This window comes from Penicillium rubens (assembly GCF_028828025.1).
Source record: "Penicillium rubens strain IBT 27055 chromosome Unknown utg000001l_segment0_segment0, whole genome shotgun sequence".
NCBI lineage: Eukaryota > Fungi > Ascomycota > Eurotiomycetes > Eurotiales > Aspergillaceae > Penicillium > Penicillium rubens.
In genome coordinates, this window is record NW_026890599.1 from 1403414 (window position 1) to 1420880 (window position 17467).

Genomic DNA, 17467 nt, shown 5'->3' on the forward strand with positions numbered 1-17467 from the left:
CGCAAATGAATTTATAAAAAAAAAATTAATAATAATCCAACACCAACTTCTATGTATAGTGGGTCAAGGAACGGAACGAGAGACCAACGAATGCGAATATACCCCAAACCTCCCGCTCAAGAGTGGATAGATCTCGTGTATCCCCTTGTTCAAAGTAAATCGAAGATGTAACATGCTACTTCCTCGTACTTGGTACTGGGGAACTCATGTCCCGCTTCGTAGAACTTGAAGACAACATTGCCACCCAGGGCAGCCGTGGCATCTGGAACAAGCTCACTTCTGACAATGATTGAATCATCGTTGCCACATAGAATGTGAACTTTGTTGTCTGCCAATTTCTCATTTTCGGTGCTTGGGACGCCATTCTGTGCAGTTAAATACTCGCCAAGACGAGTCCATGTGTTCCATTGGCGCTCTCGCAGGATTGGGCCAAAACGCATGCTAGACATGAACGCGTGGACAAACCCTGTATGATTATTCACTTGCCACTCCACGGTAGACGGGATGTTGATGTGGGGGTATGCTCGGGACAGGACTTGGGTTGCTGCAGCTTTCTGAGAAGGCAGTTCCTCGGTAAGTACATCCGCGGCATTGAGCTTCTTGTTCTTTGGCTTGGGCGTGGTCAAGGGGCCTGCTTTCAGTCGACGGGTAACCAAGTATGCTAAGATATTCTCAGGCATAAGACCCTTTGAGTAAAGGAGTCGACTTTGGAAACTGATTTGCGAATCGCGGAGCAAGCCGGAAGGGGCTAGGAGCACCAATGACGACAGAAGCTGAGGAAAGTACGATGCAAAGGCAGCGGCAATGCCACCCCCTAGAGAGTACCCGGTAAGGCAGAATTTACCGGACTCTGCGCCTGTCCAAGAGATAGGCGATGATGTCAGAGCGAGCAAGATCTGTGTCGAGAAGAGGCGGTCGTCTTGTGGAAGATCAGCAGGGCAGTCCGAATAACCTCTTCCAAACCTATTTTCTTCAGGTCAGTGATAAAATCGAGGTTTTTTGAATTGTAAGCAACACCCACAAGTCAAATAGCATCACACGGCAGCCGCGATCCACCAGCGCATGGGCCAACCCGCCGAGCGAGATACACGGCGTGGTGATACCGTGCACGAATAGCACCTTGGGTCCATCTTCCGGGCCCCATTCATACACTCGCATCGACCCATACGGGCTAGCAACATCACGAGCGCCAGGGAATACATCAGGCGGGAGGGGATGTTTGCGTCTCTCCGACTCCGATATGTCGGGCAAGACTGTTGTCGATCGAGGCGAGACCAGAACAGTCTGAGACGGTCCGTTACGAGGAAAAACTGATCGAGCTAGTAGACCAAGTGTGAATGAAGCCCCAGTCACTGCTAGCAACCGGAGGTGAGTCTGGTTGTTCGAGAAGGCACCGGAGAGGAAATCCACAGTTTGGTTGTAAAGAGCCATGGGAGCCATGGTTGCCATTGCGGGCAGTGCCCTGGAAGAACCAAGTTCCGTCGAAGAGTGGAAAGGCGTTGTGATGCAATATTGACTATATACCTGAGCTGATGCCGAGAATAATGAAGAGACTGGCTATGTAGACAACTGCAGAGAGTTGGAAGAGACTGTCCTGTGGGGAGGAAGTGCCCGAGGGCTGAGACCGAGGCTGCTGCCGTCCACCCGTAGACGGGGGGTTGTTGACCCCATGTGTCCGATAAGATTAGATAAGATAAGACCGGACAAGCACGGACCCGGAAAATTGCAGGGTTGGTCTCAGGTACTATAGGCGTAATGTATAGAGCCTCATTCAACATCAATCCCTACGTTAGAATACTGAACATAAGCAGCAGAATCTCTCTGAGGTTACACCCCCCACCAACAATTAGATATTACATGTATACGACCCTCCTCCCCACAGAACGGGAACAGGTCCGCCCTCACCAGCACCAACCAGAACCGGCCTGGGCAAGCCAATGAGACAACATATGTGCAATTAACACTTAGTTGATACCCCTTTACCTACATTTATACAATGTTATCTTATCCTTCACGACAATATACGTATCTTTTTGATCAATATAAATCGAAATACAACTGTGATGAAAGAAACAGGGCTTGCGGTCTGCCTAGCCATACTTTATGCCTGCCATTCTGCATAGCGAATTCTCAAGCGAATATACCCATACATAGCACATGAGCTTTAGAGTGAGCCCCTGGAGGAATAGTGGTCTAGGGAGATGGTAAATAACTTATAGCCTTACCCTCCATTCTGCATATATGTAGGCTTGTCTCAGATAAACCTAGAGAAGGTCACCTTCAAAAGCCAAACCCCATCCATTCACTGAAGCAATACGTTAACATCGCTGTCACCCTCTTATATCCATCACCAAGTGCATTATGAAACACTTTCAATTACTCCAAACTAGTCCTTTAGGAGGGAAAAGACCTATAACAAGTAGTCTTATGCACTAAACCAGGGCCTAAAAGAAACCAGGTACAAGCACGAAGTCCTATATTATAGGTATTGACTTTTGTATTCAATCTTCTTCGCGTGGACATCATGAAGACATAGACTAAAATAAATTACAATTTAGGACCTAGTCAATCCGCCAAAGGAGGGAAAGGTCGGATGAAGCTAAAAGGCAAGAAGTTAGCAACCTGATCAGATAGAACTCGGAGGACAGGGACACATACTGCGCAGGACACTCATATCCGGCAGGGTTATTCTGAAGATAGAGCTGGTGATACTCCTCCGCGTCCCACCACTGGCCTGCCGGCAGGACCTTGGTAGACAGCGGCGTTTTATACCACTGCTTGCTGACTTTGTCTGTAATCTCCTCCGCGATCTTCTGTTGCTCGTCCCCGTGCGTAAAGACCGCACTGCGGTATTGTGTGCCAACATCCGGGCCCTGTCGGTTTTCTGTTGTGGGGTCGTGCATGCGGTAGAAGAATTCGAGGAGCTGGCGGTAGGTGACAATTGAGGGATCAAAGACTATCCGGAGGGCCTCGGCGTCTTTAGAGGGGCAAAAATGATTAGTATTTGAAGATGCGATCGCGATAAGCTACTCCGCGTTATTGTTGTCTCAGATAGTACAGCACTTACGGCCAGTTGTACCGGAGCAGACAGCTTGGTACGATGGTGACGAAACTGCGCCACCGCAGTAGCCCACCTTGGCGTCAAGGAGGCCTTTGCCGTTGCCGAAATTCTTGCGGTACAAGTGCTCAACGCCCCAGAAGCAGCCGGCTGCTACGGTCGCGGTCTCTGTGCCTGACATTTTGCGGGATTGTGTTTCTGGGGTCAGGGAAAAAGCTGGGCTGGTGGAAAAGGAACGGAAGAAACGTGAGAAAAGGTTCGAGGCAATCGGGGCGGCGAAAGTCATCTGAAATTCTGGTGATGGTGGAGACGTACTTGATAAGTGGGGATGGTCGGGGGGTTCGGCAGTGAAAGGGGCCGTACAGGGTGCTATGGCAGTAATGGAAAGGGAGTAGTTTGAGGAGAATAGATGTAAGAATAAAAGAATAAAAATAAAGGGAGAAAAGGGAAAAAGAGAAGAAATAGAAGAAATAGAAGGGAGCTCGAGAATGGGAGCTTCGAGATGGCGTCATTTCTTTACAAAGCAGCACGGGAAATCCGGAAGGGATTGAAGATTAGGGCTTCCGATAACCCTATCCGATTGTCATGGTTATTGTACAAAGACCTGCTGAACACCAACAATGCGACAGACAGAAATGACAGGACATAATAAAATAAGAATTCCGTACGAATGTACAAAAAAAAAAAGAGATGTGGTATCTGTTACGCCAACAAAACGCCAATTCCAAACAATTGAGAACAAAATCAAAGCCATCCATGAATGATTTGGAGTCGTCAGCAGAATCCACTACCACGCTTGTGAGTTGTGGTCAGTAGGGGGCGCTGCCATCACACTGAGACGGATGGCATCTCTGCTGGATAGGCTGATATTTCGAGGTCGACCGTCTCCGCCCAAAGTTGTGCGGCGTCCCGTGTGTTTCATGACTGGGAGAGTATGAGGACTCAAGACCCGAGGCTTAGTGTCGTGTTCTCTCTCGCTCTTCACCATGCGCCGCGCTTGGGATGCGGTGAACATGTGGTTGTCTGCTGGCGGGGTCCCGTAGGTACTGGAAGTCGGGCTGCGACGACGGTGAACTCGCAGGGCATTGGAGGATTGAGTGCCAAACTGTCCACTAGTGATCCGCCCACTAGACATACGTCGCATGGCCGAATTGATCTTTATTGCTTCTTCCTTGTCCGACTTCCAGTTGTCCCTGTTTTCAGATACCGGACTGCTCGAGAAGTTCCCGCTGGGACTACGAACCGCAATCCGTGATGGACGTTCCGTCGAGGTGCGGTTCATAAAGCTGCTTCCTTCAATATCACGAAGGGGAGAGCTTTCTCTTCTTGAAAGAGGGAGACTGGATGAAGGTGGTGGTGCCAATGGTGAGCTGCCAGTTCTCTTGGTCAAAAATCCTGCCTTAAAGCGACTGTTGTTCTTTTGAACATTCAAGGTAGGCCCCGCGGATTCGGCAGGCTCATCGGGGGTAGGAGAGATTGAACCCGATGGGCTTACAACCCTCGGAATATTTCGTGGAATGGGAGATCCCGATCGAGGTGGCAATAATGAGTCTTCGAAGCTGGATTCATCGGCAGACTCGACCTTCTTAGGGGTCTTTTGGAACTCGGTCAAGGTGCCGTCTTCCTCATCGTCCTTCCACCGGACGGATCGCTTGGGAACCTTTACCTGGACTTTCTTTGGCGTAAAGCTGACGCTCTTCCGGCCGGCAGTGCCTTTACGGCGACGTGGAGAGCCTTTAGTTGGCGAGGCAGGAGCAGCAGGGGCGAGCGTGACTGGGGGGTTCGCACTCGATACTGGCGGCAAGCTCACCAAGCTGAAGCGCTTCTTTGTTTTCGTGGGGCTAGGAGGCCTGACAGAGCTGACGTTCGGGACAGACGGCATGGTGCCATCTGGTTTGACAAGGTTGGTTGCCACGTCTGAACAATCCTCTAACATCTTCGCAAGGATCGCCCGTCCCTTTTTAATAGCCTCGCTTGCGTTTAGCTGCATGATATCCTCAATGGAGCTCATCATCTCGAACTGTGCTTGCAACAGAAGCTGTACAGCGGCAGCTTCTCCAGCCTTGTCCTGTTCTATCACCGCTGTCAATGCTTCGCGCTCAGCATTGGACCGAAGAAGTTCTGCTTCTCGATTCAAATTGGCATAATCGCTGTTATCCGTGATATCGAACTCTCGAAGCTGCTTTGCTGAGTTCTCGACCGCGGAGGTCACCGCTCGGTCCCAGGTGCTTTTTGATAATTTCTGGTTGTAATGATGTCTGCTACCTTCCAGTTCAAGGAGGATTCCCTGCGCAGATTTGCGAACGGCATAAAGGTTCGATAATCCCTCCTCATCTGCGCGCGCGGCGCAAACGTTATCAAAAGCCGCAATCCAAGACGATAAAATGCCAATTCTGCGGCCGATTTGTCTTAGTTTCAGCATGTTGTTGGTCTTCTCTTGCCTCTCGGGCAATGTGTGTTCGTAAGCATTGCGAATCCGGGCGACACCCTCGCGCAAAACAGCGTCCTTCTTCTCACCCTGCTTGCGGAATTTAGCAAAGGCCACCTTTTCATAGTCCTTTGCCTGTGCTTTGAGCTCATTGATCAAATTCATTTGCTCGTCAATCTTGACCAAAAAGTCCTTCACGTGTCGGTTAACGTTGAAGACATTCCGTGTGACCTTGGTCTGGATGTTCTTCGCTCGATTCGCATAACGAAGGGTATTTTGGGTCTCATCAAAGTGCTGGCTTGAGGGGCTGACGCAGACGATCATGACTGTCTTGCAATTTCCGCCAAGAGCAAACTTGAGTAACCGAGTAAGTTTTGAATTACGGTAGGGGATATGGTTGCGCTTCCGCGGGTCACAAAGTGCATTGATGCAGCTTCCTAGGGACAGCAGAGACTTGTTGATATTGGCACCTTCGAACAGACGCTCTCCTCTGTTCTGCGTCGCGCTGGCACGCTCACTTCCCGCCAAGTCGATAATACTGAAAGTGGCCATGGTATGTGGCTCATTGACGTCCGCGTTTCGATCTTTTTGCGCGACGTTGATTTGGAGGACGGCATGCGATCGGGATGAAGTAGCATTTGCTGCGGTAGGGGACATGGTGCGGCGCTCATTTCCTCGCATGATCATGTCCATTACCTCACCCACATTCTGCGGGTGGTAACTTGAGAGCCCAGCAACTGAGACTGACTGGTTGGAATCCTCCCGCAGCATCAACCCACCCTTTCCACTGCTACCACTAGGGACAAGCAAGTCACGGATGGTTTCGTTATAGATCTCGAGGTAGGAAAGAGAAATTTCGGTGGACTTTTCGCCTGCCCGTTCGTCAATCCGCTCAAACAGTTCCTGCATAGTGAGAAAGATGATACCGGGCTGTTGGGCAGTTCCGGTGATTGTATGGGTCTTTCCACATCCGGTAGCTCCATAAGCAAATACCGTCGCATTGTATCCGTCGAGCACGTTGTCGAGCAAGCTGCGTGTTGTAGATTCGTATACCTCTCCTTGGGAGGCATTTTGGTCGAAGACGCGATCGAAGGCAAAGGTCTGGTCCTTGACACGTTTACCATTCGGTACCACGCTCCTAGAGAACTTTTGGACAGGATTGTCCTCCGGGGGGTCAAACACCCTAGTCCAGTTAGGATGAGAGACCCAATATCCATAATGCATAGAATACTCACAAGCAGCGGTCGTCAATTACTTTAACAATGGATCGTATACCCTTCTGGTTAAGCTTCGGTGTCGGCGCACCTGCGAGGGAACCGTCGCCGAGGAACAGAGGACCCTCGTCACATCGTGTGATCTGGGCTGCCTCCCTGATAGTGAAAGGACGGACTCTGACTGCAACGTTGATCGAGGAAGCGCCGTCGGAGGCAGCCATATTGGAAGGTCGGGTCGGATCAACCCCAAATCGCGAAGCTGTTTTGCGGGGCCGGTACGTCAGGCAGTTGGCGACACCCTGCAATGGCAAGGCCAAGGGATAAGCTTGATTAGTTGTCGAAAATAAGGAATGTAGAGGAGTCGAAGAATGGATCTCAAGTTGTATGGGGTAGGGGGTACAGGTATTCTCCGAGGGGGGCTCCTTGAAGCGATTTCATTTGTTGATGCATGAGCGTGTAGTCATCTAGTGGTTGCTCCGAGCAACGGTTTTATAGTGGCGTTTGGTGCTTTGTGTGTGGCAATACCTGTCATTCAGTACTAAGAGTTCCCAGACACACATTATGTTGTGTGTTTCAGGTGCTGAACACGACTTGTCTGCTCTATTCCCACCCATTATTTTCTCATGTTCAAGATCAGCCAAATTGTGGTTACAATTAGGCTTTTTTTAGTATTAACCTCCGGATGTTTGACAATAAGCTGTAGGATATGATTGTGATATTATTATAACATCGACTATCACTGTAACAATTCTCCGAAATTACATATAATGAGCAACAACGCCAGCTATCATTGCCATAAAGCATGTACAACATACATTTGCTCCAGAGTTATAGACAAGCTATCAGCGAGGAACATCGCTTTCGGTGTTGCTGTTGTCCTAATACCATTTTTCGCCTGAACAAACGCCATATGATGCTTTGGATCACTAAAGCCCTCCCTCCCTCTGAAACGCCGAAAGCCACAGACGTATATCGTCTGACCTAGCTCTTTCTCGCAAGTCACAGTGACCCTAACCTCGTTCCTCTGGCTCATCCTCGTAGACAGGCATGACGACATCCCAGCCCGGATCCTCACCATCAAGGTCCATGTCAAGACCGCCATTCTGACCCTCACTTGATTTGTGGAAGCGGAAGGCAATTGAATGTCCGTTCTGAAGACCGGCCTCCATTATAGTTGCTGAGTTTTTTGGTGACTTGCCCTTATTTCTCTTCGGAACATCCTCGGTGTCTATTTCTGGTGCATCTGCTTGGATGCGCTTCCAACCTTTCTGGGGGTCCGCTCGGTCGACAGGTTCACCGAACTCAATATCACAGGAGTCGTCAGGAAGAACATCGCCATTTATGTTGGTAATTTCTCGCGATTGCAGAGCATCCAGAAGCCTTTCTTTGGCGAAGTCGAGTGATTCGTGGGGCTGGAGCATCAGAAGGACAGTGGTTTTATGCTTCTTGAAGAGGATGGTCAGAGAGCGAGAGTCGGTGTTGGATTGTCTGGGGGGCTTCTCGATAATTAGCTATCCCGTATTCGATTATATTCTTCTGAAAATGCCGATTCACATACCATCTTGGAGATTGTGTGGAGATCAAAGGGTAGCTCGCGTGCACGTAATAGATGATTTGGGAGAGTGGCAGAAGGCGGAGAAACCGGCGGGACTCCGAATTCCGCGCTCCCAATTTCTGAGCTTTGCCAGCATCAGCTGCTCACATTCACCACGTTCTTTATAGCGAACCCGTGAAATTTTTTGCTAGTACCTTAATTCTCCTTTTACAATCCTCATCATGGGGGCCAATCACCCTTTATCTACCGACTCGCCGCATAATTCTATCGTCCTCAAGATCGTACATTGGGACAAACTGTTTGAATCCGACAGCCCTCCACGGTTAGGAATTGAGTTCGGTAAGCGGCTACCGTATGCTACCATGTCTGCTTTCTCGACTGGAATGGCACTCGGGTACTATCACGGCAGCAAAAGGGCAGGGCTTGTGTTTCGGGCGGAGAATGCGCATCGTTTCCCCACGACATCGACAGGGTGGTTCCAGTATCACAAAACCAAAAACTATATCGGTGTGGTTGGAGGAGTCAAGGATGGCATGAGGATGGGACTCAAGCTCGGTGCTGGCGCACTTGCATTCTGTCTGTTCGAGGAGACAGTGGACTATGCTCGGCATGATGAGAGAGACTTTTTGTCGACAGTCACTGCTGGACTGTCATTCTCCGGAATATACAGCTTGCTTGGTAAGAAACTATTCCGCTCGAGCACACTTACTGGAGGAATCCGAAACTGACCTAATTTGCCCACACAGCTCGTCACGATGTCTACACTGCCGCCCGCACAGCGAAGCTTGGGTTGAAATTGAGCTTGACCTACGGTCTTTTGCAAGATGCTCTTGGGACTTTGAAAGGAAACAGCCCTGCCTACGTTGATTTCTTCCTCGGTAACCGTCGGTCTAAAGTTGAGAAAGAAGGATCGATCTGATCAGAGGTGGGCTCATATCAAGATGGCTCCCTATATCCATCTGTGTGTCGATGTTCCAATCTCACTGCAAGCCTGAGAGGTCCTCAATGCCGAGAACCAATATTATAGGCTCTCCCATTTCACTCCCTAGGACGCTCGTCCGTGTTCGATCAAGAAATGGCTGCTGGGTATTCTGCTGCAGGCGGCATACATTCGACGCTGACGAGATGAGCCACTTATCCGAGTCAATGCCGCCCCAATTACTATGTCTAGGACCTCATCAAACCGTTCCGAGATATTTAGTCCGGTGACCACCCCGGCCTTTCTTCATCTGATCGAGATTCTTGGGAGCAAACGTTCACGCCACACTCTTGGTTACTTGTATTATTTGCATTTTTTTGATACCCAACCCACTTGTCCAATTCGCATCAAACCAAATGAATATTTTTGCCCCCGGGGTGCTACATTAGGGACACGTGACCCCATCGCCGGATTCTGTGTTGGAGTATGATCATGCTACAAGTCGATTAGTAACGCCATTGTGGCGTTACTAGATCGCATTTAGACTAGAATCTGTAACTCTACAAAAATATTAAACTATTTATCTAGAATTTCTCCGTACTGGGTGGATATGGCTTTGGAAGTAATGTAATATAGCTTAAAGACCAGGTCTGATGCCTGCCACAACACAAAGAGGTAAGAAGTAAAGTAAACAAGCGGGTTTAATATGCTGAGAGCGACACCTAGGCTGTATATCTTCCTAATTGGCGTCCGTGGGTTTTTCTTTGTTTCCGGGGATAAGCAAAAAGATAGAGAGAAGATCGGCCCGGATGCTGCAGGTTCAAAGGATGGTGATTGACCGCTCAGTGCTGACGTCCCCCACTAAGAAAAAAAAAAAGAAAAGAAAACATCTTCAAGGCCAATATGTATCTATACTGATCTATATTGATGTTGCAAGATTAGAATAATTCCAAACCAGAGTGGAGGTCCTCATAGAGTTCCGAAGACTCCCAGGTGATCTCGGTGGAGAAACCGCATTTGACGTCGCTGATTCGGAAAACCCCCCACCTCAACACCTTTAGCTCGAACTTGTCGTCTCTGACCTTTTTTTCCCATTTGCTTCTCCTCTATATCCTACGTCTATGTCTGTCCGTTAAACTACGCGATAGCAATTGGGCGCTGAAAATGCCGATGCGAAGTTCGACGCTGCTTTCGTCGACGTCATCGATTTATTGACCTCTTCATAACCTGGGAGAAATAATTGACCCATCTATCCCACATTCTCACTCGGAATCGCGACCTACATCACAATGCGTCGCCATGGCAGGTCCAGTGGCGGTCCAACCAAGGCCGTCTCGCCTTTGTCCGACACTGTTTCCCTCATACGTTCGTTCGATTCGGTCATGAACCCAAACCGACCCGCGCGCCCCTCGCCCTTGGCCTCCTCCCACATCAAAGCTTTGCCCTTGGAACTAGTAGATCGGTTGCGATCTTTCCCGCTGTTTCAAGCTACTCCGGAATCCTTTTTGATCGAGGTCGGACAGCACCTGCGCCCACAGCTTCACGCACCCAACGATTACATCTTGACGGAAGGCGATGAGGCAAAGGCAATATACTGGCTGGTGCGGGGTGCCGTCTCGGTCACGTCTCGGGATGGCGAGAGTATATACGCAGAACTCAAACCCGGTGCATTCTTCGGGGAGATTGGATTGCTCATGGACCGTCCTCGCACTGCGACCATTATCGCCCGGACTCGATGCATGCTGGTCGTGCTGACAAAGGACGACTTTCGGAATATATTGCCTCGGTTTCCGGAGGTTGAACAGGCGATCCGGGAGGAGGCAGAAGAGCGGTTGATGATTTTAGAAAAGAAAAAAAAAGAAACCTCCGCGCCTGCACTGGATTTGCCGAGCCCGGCACGAAGAGGCTCGAAAAGACTGCGCGAGAGCTTTTCAAAGGATCTGACCGTTGTAGAGGATGATGGGGACTTGAATGCCAAGTCTGTGTACAAGAAGAGGAAGTCACCGAGTCCCGGTCGGCGGGATGGCTCCAGTGCATTGGCAAATGGATTGGTCAACGTACGTCTCTTACTTAAAGAGCTGCCGCTTTTTTCTGGTTTGCCTGCCGATATTCTCCACTACCTTGGTCTCAATGCCCAACCGCGATCTTTCCCTCCATTTACCGACATCATACAACAAAATTCCCAGGGCCGTGAGCTCTACTTCATTGTTCGCGGCGAAGTGGAAGTTCTTACGGAAAAGGCGGAGATGAACCACTCCTCACCAAACAAAAACAGTCCAAACGGATTCATTGAAAGGCCTGGAATTGAGGTCAAAGCTAGGCTGAAGCAAGGCCAATACTTTGGTGAGGTGGTCAGCTTAGATCTAGCACCTCGGAGAACTGCTACCGTTCGATCTGTGACTTCGGTTGAGTGTTTAATGCTCGACGGTGACGTCCTTGGTGAATTTTGGGAGAAATGCCCTAGCGACGTGCGGGAGCAAGTCCAACGCACTGCCCAGGCAAGGCTCCAGGCGGCAGCCGATGGCGACGTCGTTATGTCTGACGATGCGGACCCGCAACCATCTATTGGTGATCTTGCCCTTGACGATAGAGTAAAGATCACATCATCGCGGCGACGATCAATGCCACTACTTACCCTCACTGAAACTGAACTGGATGGACCCCATCAATCCTCGCATGTCGAGGATCAAGACCAGGATGTGTTGCGGCCCTCCGATCCCGACCCATACTTCAGCATTGGTCTGGATAAAGTCCGGATGCGAAGTCGACGCGGCTCACTGGCACCGTTAGCACCCGAGGAGGTATCAGGAGAACAGCAGCGCTCATCTCCCACGGAGCCGCGCTCTGCCAGTTCCTCAACCATCGCGCTTCCCGAAACTGCCAGCCTCTCCACGTCGTCTCGGACCGAACGGCCCCGGATCGACGGCTCCAATGGACTACTCCCAGACAGTGTATTGCTGAGTATCTTCCAATTCCTTGAGTTTCACCATCTTCTTCGGATTCGGGCTGTATCGTCCCATTGGTCAGAGCTCTTGACCAGGTCTGCGGACGTGGTTCAAGATCTAGATTTGAGCGTCTACAACCGCAAGATTACAGATGACGTTATTACTAAGATCATCTGTCCCTTTGTCGGCGCTCGAGCCCGATCGGTCAATATCAACAATTGCTTTCACATCACCGACGAAGGCTTCACCGCGTTGGCCGCGACTTGCGCCCCGAATACGACCGTGTGGAAGATGAAGAGTGTGTGGGATGTAACGGCCTCTGCCATTCTTGACATGTCCAGCAAAGCTACGAATATACAGGAGGTAGACTTGAGCAATTGCCGCAAGGTCGGAGACACGCTTCTTGCCCGGATCATTGGATGGGTAGTGCCCGCCGACCAGAAGATGGGCGAGAAACAGTCGTCTATCAAGCCCACAATCCAGACAGCACAATGTACAGTGTACGGCTGTCCACAGTTGAAGAAACTCACTCTCTCATACTGCAAACATGTCACCGATCGATCGATGCATCACATTGCGTCTCACGCCGCTGGTCGGATTGAGGAAATGGATTTAACTCGTTGCACCACAATCACTGATCAAGGGTTCAAATACTGGGGGAATGCTCAGTTCACCAACCTGCGAAAGCTTTGTTTAGCGGATTGCACATACTTGACGGACAACGCCATTGTGCATTTAACTAATGCGGCGAAAAACTTGGAGGAATTAGATCTGGTAAGTCAAGTCTTTGCCGGGCTCTGTCAAACTAAATGTGAAATATCATGGTTTACTGATGGTTATCAGACCTTTTGCTGCGCATTGTCAGATACAGCAACCGAGGTCCTTGCCTTGCAATGCTCACGTTTGAAGTATCTCAACATGGCGTTCTGCGGCTCTGCAATTTCCGATCCCTCCCTAAGGAGCATCGGTCTTCACCTACTTTCTCTTCAACATTTATCGGTCCGGGGCTGTGTTCGAGTCACTGGCGTCGGCGTCGAGGCTGTTGCGGAGGGCTGCCACCAACTCCAGGTTTTCGACGTCAGTCAGTGCAAGAATCTCGGACCCTGGCTTGAGGACGGTGGTGCTGTCCACTACCAGCCGAGAGTCCAATTCAAAACTGTCGCCCCGAACAAGAAGCTTCCTCGATGAGCATGCAACCCATAGAAAGCTTGACCTTTTCGTTGCACACCCCTACCACGGTCTCTATACCGTTACTTTTTTCCCTCCACGACCAGCCTGGCGTGACGCCCGCCCATCCTTCATCCACCAAGTTGCATGATACATTTATTTGGCACATAATGTATGCCTCTCTAATCTTTTTTGTCATTAATTTCTAGGCCTATTGTTTCCTAGTTTCTGCTTTGCCATGGTTAACTGATCTCGGCGTTTGAATTTACCAGGACTATTTCACTTTCGGATTGAATTCTTCTTGCGTCGGGCTGCAGGTTCTTGTTTTTCTACATTTTGGTGGGGGTTTTCGGGTCTAGCCAGCAGGTCAAGCATGGCCGGAGTTCAAAGATTGAAGGCATCTACGAGTTACATGGTGTTTGTTTCTTTTCTTTAATACTCAATGTCTTGGGCTATCTTCTATCTTTTCTTACGACATAATGCTGCATATCTGATTATCTATCTGACTTGATCGACATATTTTGCTGTATTCTATGGTGATGCTATCTATTTCTGCCGTATCTAAAATTAACCGTAGAAATCTATTTGAGTATAAAGCTGAAGGTCTTGTCCATCTGGATATAGGCAACATCCAGGTCCAGTTTCTATATCACATGTAACTACTTGCACACTTTTCTACAACCTAATCTTGGAAGTTGTAAGGACCAACTTCAACAACACATAGCCTAACAATGCCTCTTTCTTGCCGCCTTTGTTATCCCTTTGCTTTCTCAACATGTTTCACAGAGCCTTGTCTCAACCCGTTTGAGGTTGCTTGTCAACATTCATTGAGATGAAGACAAAGACCAATAATTCATTATGCATCTTCCGATATACCTGGGTACCTCTCTCATCACCATCGTATCCTTGTCTATCCCCCAGTTCTATCCTACTCAGTGTTGCCATAGCCTATTTTATATCGACCTTCCTGTCTGGCGGAATCTGAAATCATTGGCCTTGGTCGAGAACCACCCGCTGGTTTCTATAGATATATGATAATCTGTCGCTATAAATCCAAATCCTCACCTATCTTGAAAAACAACAGACAGCAACCAGTCCTGGCTAGCTACAATGGCGACCGCTTTGGTGTCTAGCACACTCAGCGTATTGTCTATACTCTTTCTTCGGCTTCTATGTATTTCACAAGGTCTGGATTTCTTTTCTCTATGTCCTTCTTATGTTGTCTCGGATAGTCGTCTCACGGTATTCTCGCTGTTTGTTCATGTGGTTTCCGCGGTATTTACTTGGTGACCTTATAGATAGTATCTTTTTTAAGGTCTACTAGTTAGCTGATGTCTACTTTGGAAATTATTGGCTCATTTGCCTCCGATGGCGCCTTAGCTCCTTGTATCTTTACACAGAATATCAATATCACTTGTCTGAATATATGGATCATCGAGCAATTCTGGTGGGGCCATATGCATAATGCTGAATACCTGATGGTGATTTGCTGAGAGATATAAGTTACAGGTAAAAGCCACCGAGGGAATACAAGAAGTGAAGATTTTGTACAAAAGGCGTGCCATTGCAAGCTAACCATAAAAATCATAAAATGCGCCTCCCGCAGAGCAACTTGATATTCTCAGGTTGCTCGGGGCAATACATGCAAGAAGATAAAATCAATAAACAAGAGCAAAAATAAAAGACTGCCTTGGCAGAAGAGAAGAAGGACGAGTCCCAAGGGCACCCTAACGTGCTCTTTTTTTTGGCCTTTTCATATTTCAAATACTGTTGCCAAACCCGAAGAAAGGTAGAAAGTCATGTAGAATGCAAACAAAAAGGAACACAGAGGTAGAAAATGGTCAATTGCAAATGATCACCTCCGAATATTTCTTGAGGACTGCTGTGAGATCAATAGCACGACGACTGGTTTGCGATTCATCGTCTGAACTGACGAATAAGGCCTTAGAATCCGAACGGATACCTTTTGCTGTTCCGTGGAAAACGATCTCATCGTCTTCTTCCTCTGGTGCAGGATTGTGGGCAACCCCGGAATCCAGGCTAGCTGCAAGCACATCCTTTTCTTCAGGATGTGTGTCGGCGTCAATTTCACCTGGGAGGATGACAGTCAGGTCGTCGTCAAGATCAATCAACGTGCCCCTAGTGGTCTCCTGCATCCGCTGGTTTGTTTGCGATGCATGAGGTGACCCGCCCTCAAGGGAGTTAGACACGGGCGAACCTGGCAGCGGTGGTTGGGATGTTACTGGGACAACACCTTCCTTGACTACCGCGGGAGAATAGTGGCTGCTGACGGGGGTGTCCAGACCCACTGAGGCGGCATGAACCGCAGCAGCAATGGTCTGGTGAAAGGATCCATCGTCACCGTCCACCGGGACCAAGACCCCCGGAGCTGGCCCATCGCTGCTTATAGCAGCGGGCCGCTCTGATGGCGACTGCTTCCCCTTTGAATCAAGATTGCTCGTTTGTGCTGCTTCCATGTCGGCGGCCATGTTTGGTGGAAATCGTACAAATTCCATGTCGTGGTTGAAGTCCAAGAGCACGCCCTCTGGCGGCGATGTTGCTGTGACGGCATCAGGGCTAATCGAGTCCCTCGCTGTGTCCCTAGCGGTACTTGTTGTTGCCTGAGCCTGGGACTTTTGCGCGTCGCCGGCGCGACTTGCGGGGGCTTCGGTCCCACCCCTGTTAATGTGATGAGGTCTGTGGTAGTAATTGAAGGCTCTGCGGCGGTTTCGACGTTTCTGGCTATTGGAGAGACGCTGCTGGCGACATAATGTCAGCATTCAATGCATTATCCTTTGTCGTGTGGTACTCAGCACTCACAAGGGGAGGAAGCTCCGTTTCTTGAACTCCAGGATAGGGGGAATTGGGAAGACCTCTGTCCTCAAAGAGAAGTGCGAGGCTGCCTTCTATTGCACACAGCTCAACTGCTAGCAGGAGCTCATCGTTTTGCACAAGCTGTTTGTCGAGAAAGTTAGTGTGAAATCTGAAGTGAAACTGGCCACAGTGGTTATGACTTACCCAGCCATGGCATTCGCGAAGGAGGGACTGAGCCCTGCGCATTTTCTCGAGTGTTTGAGTAGCCATGTCGTAAAGACAATAGGAGAAAATATGGTGTGATGCGGAAGTAAAGGTGAGGCGAGCAGACTGAGATATGTAGGTACTAGGTTCTCAGTAGCGAGAAAGCGCACGCTGAAATTGTCAGTGGCAAGGCGAGGAGGGTAAAAGAGAGGGAGGAGTTGCAATTTATTCGGGCAGTTGTTAAAGACTCCAAGGCTTATTGGTGAGAATTGCGATGGAAAGCGATGGTTGATGAGAGAGTTGAAGATCCAAGGAATGTCTATTTTATACCTCAACTCTACACTCTCTTGGGTTCGCTATCACGACGGCGCTTTAGTGGAGATATAATCATAGACTGCCTATATGTTTATTGCCTAGGCATTTGTGTCCTTATGTTGTCATGCTTCTTTCCCGAGGTCACTTAGCATATTTCTTCCTAACCTCCAAGGTTTTAAGCACTACTTATATAACGTAATAGTTCTGCTACCTCATCTCAATAGCAATAACAAATATTAGCACTGACCTCACACTCATCGCAATTTCAGCTTTCATTCACCTTTGCACAGAGACCCGCTTCACCTCTCTATCTGATCTTATCCTATTTGCCCACTCGGTCACAATCATATTCATCTCACTTATGCACTCGCTCATTTCTTAACCGCCATTTGTACAACCCACTTCTCTCCGATTGACTGCTACGCAGCCAGATACTTATAATGAGGCTCGGATTCTGCCTATCTTCCAGATGCCCCACAAACTCTGGCCAATGGACTAGAAGTCCCAGGTTCCAGACAGCCGGGGAGAGCCAGAATCACATTTGCGCGGGTACTCGACCTACCTCGAGTGGGACTTTGGTGTTGACCCTCACCACTCTCGTGAATTTCCGCTTCTTTGTCAACTAGCTCTGCTGGAGTCGGGTCGGCGAAAGCGCTTTCTTGGGAGCTAGAGGATCTCCAAGCTTCGTATCCCTGGAGGTCGTCTTGGTTCACAACGTTTCCTGACACTGGGCAGTGTTGATAATTAGCCACGTTGCGCCAATACCCTCGTGGTGGTAGAGCAAATGTTCTCACTCAGAATGAGCTCTCTGGCCTCTATTTCAAATAGTCAAGCAGTTCCCAGGTCAT

The 17467-nt window shown here is 49.2% G+C and overlaps 7 protein-coding genes across 7 annotated transcripts; 2 read left to right on the forward strand and 5 right to left on the reverse strand.

Annotated features, from left to right (window-relative positions):
- Nucleotides 1-149: 149 nt before the first annotated feature.
- Nucleotides 150-1449, reverse strand: N7525_000562 (alpha/beta hydrolase; the record flags this gene model as incomplete). The annotated part of the gene is made up of 2 exons (XM_002562223.2): nt 150-963; nt 1022-1449. 2 exons carry the CDS (start codon nt 1447-1449, stop codon nt 150-152), a joined length of 1242 nt encoding a protein of 413 aa, XP_002562269.2.
- A 1116-nt stretch (nt 1450-2565) lies between these two features.
- Nucleotides 2566-3239, reverse strand: N7525_000563 (peptide-methionine-S-sulfoxide reductase; the record flags this gene model as incomplete). The annotated part of the gene is made up of 3 exons (XM_061211614.1): nt 2566-2599; nt 2659-2977; nt 3068-3239. The coding sequence occupies 3 exons, from the start codon at nt 3237-3239 to the stop codon at nt 2566-2568; spliced, it is 525 nt and encodes a 174-aa protein (XP_061070840.1).
- A 606-nt stretch (nt 3240-3845) lies between these two features.
- On the reverse strand, nt 3846-6921 carry N7525_000564 (kinesin family protein; the record flags this gene model as incomplete). The annotated part of the gene is made up of 2 exons (XM_002562221.1): nt 3846-6669; nt 6722-6921. The coding sequence occupies 2 exons, from the start codon at nt 6919-6921 to the stop codon at nt 3846-3848; spliced, it is 3024 nt and encodes a 1007-aa protein (XP_002562267.1).
- A 789-nt stretch (nt 6922-7710) lies between these two features.
- On the reverse strand, nt 7711-8261 carry N7525_000565 (uncharacterized protein; the record flags this gene model as incomplete). Its single annotated transcript, XM_002562220.1, has 2 exons — nt 7711-8211; nt 8259-8261. The coding sequence occupies 2 exons, from the start codon at nt 8259-8261 to the stop codon at nt 7711-7713; spliced, it is 504 nt and encodes a 167-aa protein (XP_002562266.1).
- Nucleotides 8262-8476: 215 nt separating this feature from the next.
- N7525_000566 (uncharacterized protein) lies at nt 8477-9174 on the forward strand (the record flags this gene model as incomplete). Its single annotated transcript, XM_002562219.1, has 2 exons — nt 8477-8933; nt 9002-9174. The coding sequence occupies 2 exons, from the start codon at nt 8477-8479 to the stop codon at nt 9172-9174; spliced, it is 630 nt and encodes a 209-aa protein (XP_002562265.1).
- Nucleotides 9175-10463: 1289 nt separating this feature from the next.
- N7525_000567 (uncharacterized protein) lies at nt 10464-13307 on the forward strand (the record flags this gene model as incomplete). Its single annotated transcript, XM_002562218.1, has 2 exons — nt 10464-12893; nt 12963-13307. The coding sequence occupies 2 exons, from the start codon at nt 10464-10466 to the stop codon at nt 13305-13307; spliced, it is 2775 nt and encodes a 924-aa protein (XP_002562264.1).
- Nucleotides 13308-15127: 1820 nt separating this feature from the next.
- Nucleotides 15128-16370, reverse strand: N7525_000568 (uncharacterized protein; the record flags this gene model as incomplete). The annotated part of the gene is made up of 3 exons (XM_061211615.1): nt 15128-16045; nt 16107-16241; nt 16305-16370. The coding sequence occupies 3 exons, from the start codon at nt 16368-16370 to the stop codon at nt 15128-15130; spliced, it is 1119 nt and encodes a 372-aa protein (XP_061070841.1).
- Between the last annotated feature and the right edge of the window lie 1097 nt (nt 16371-17467).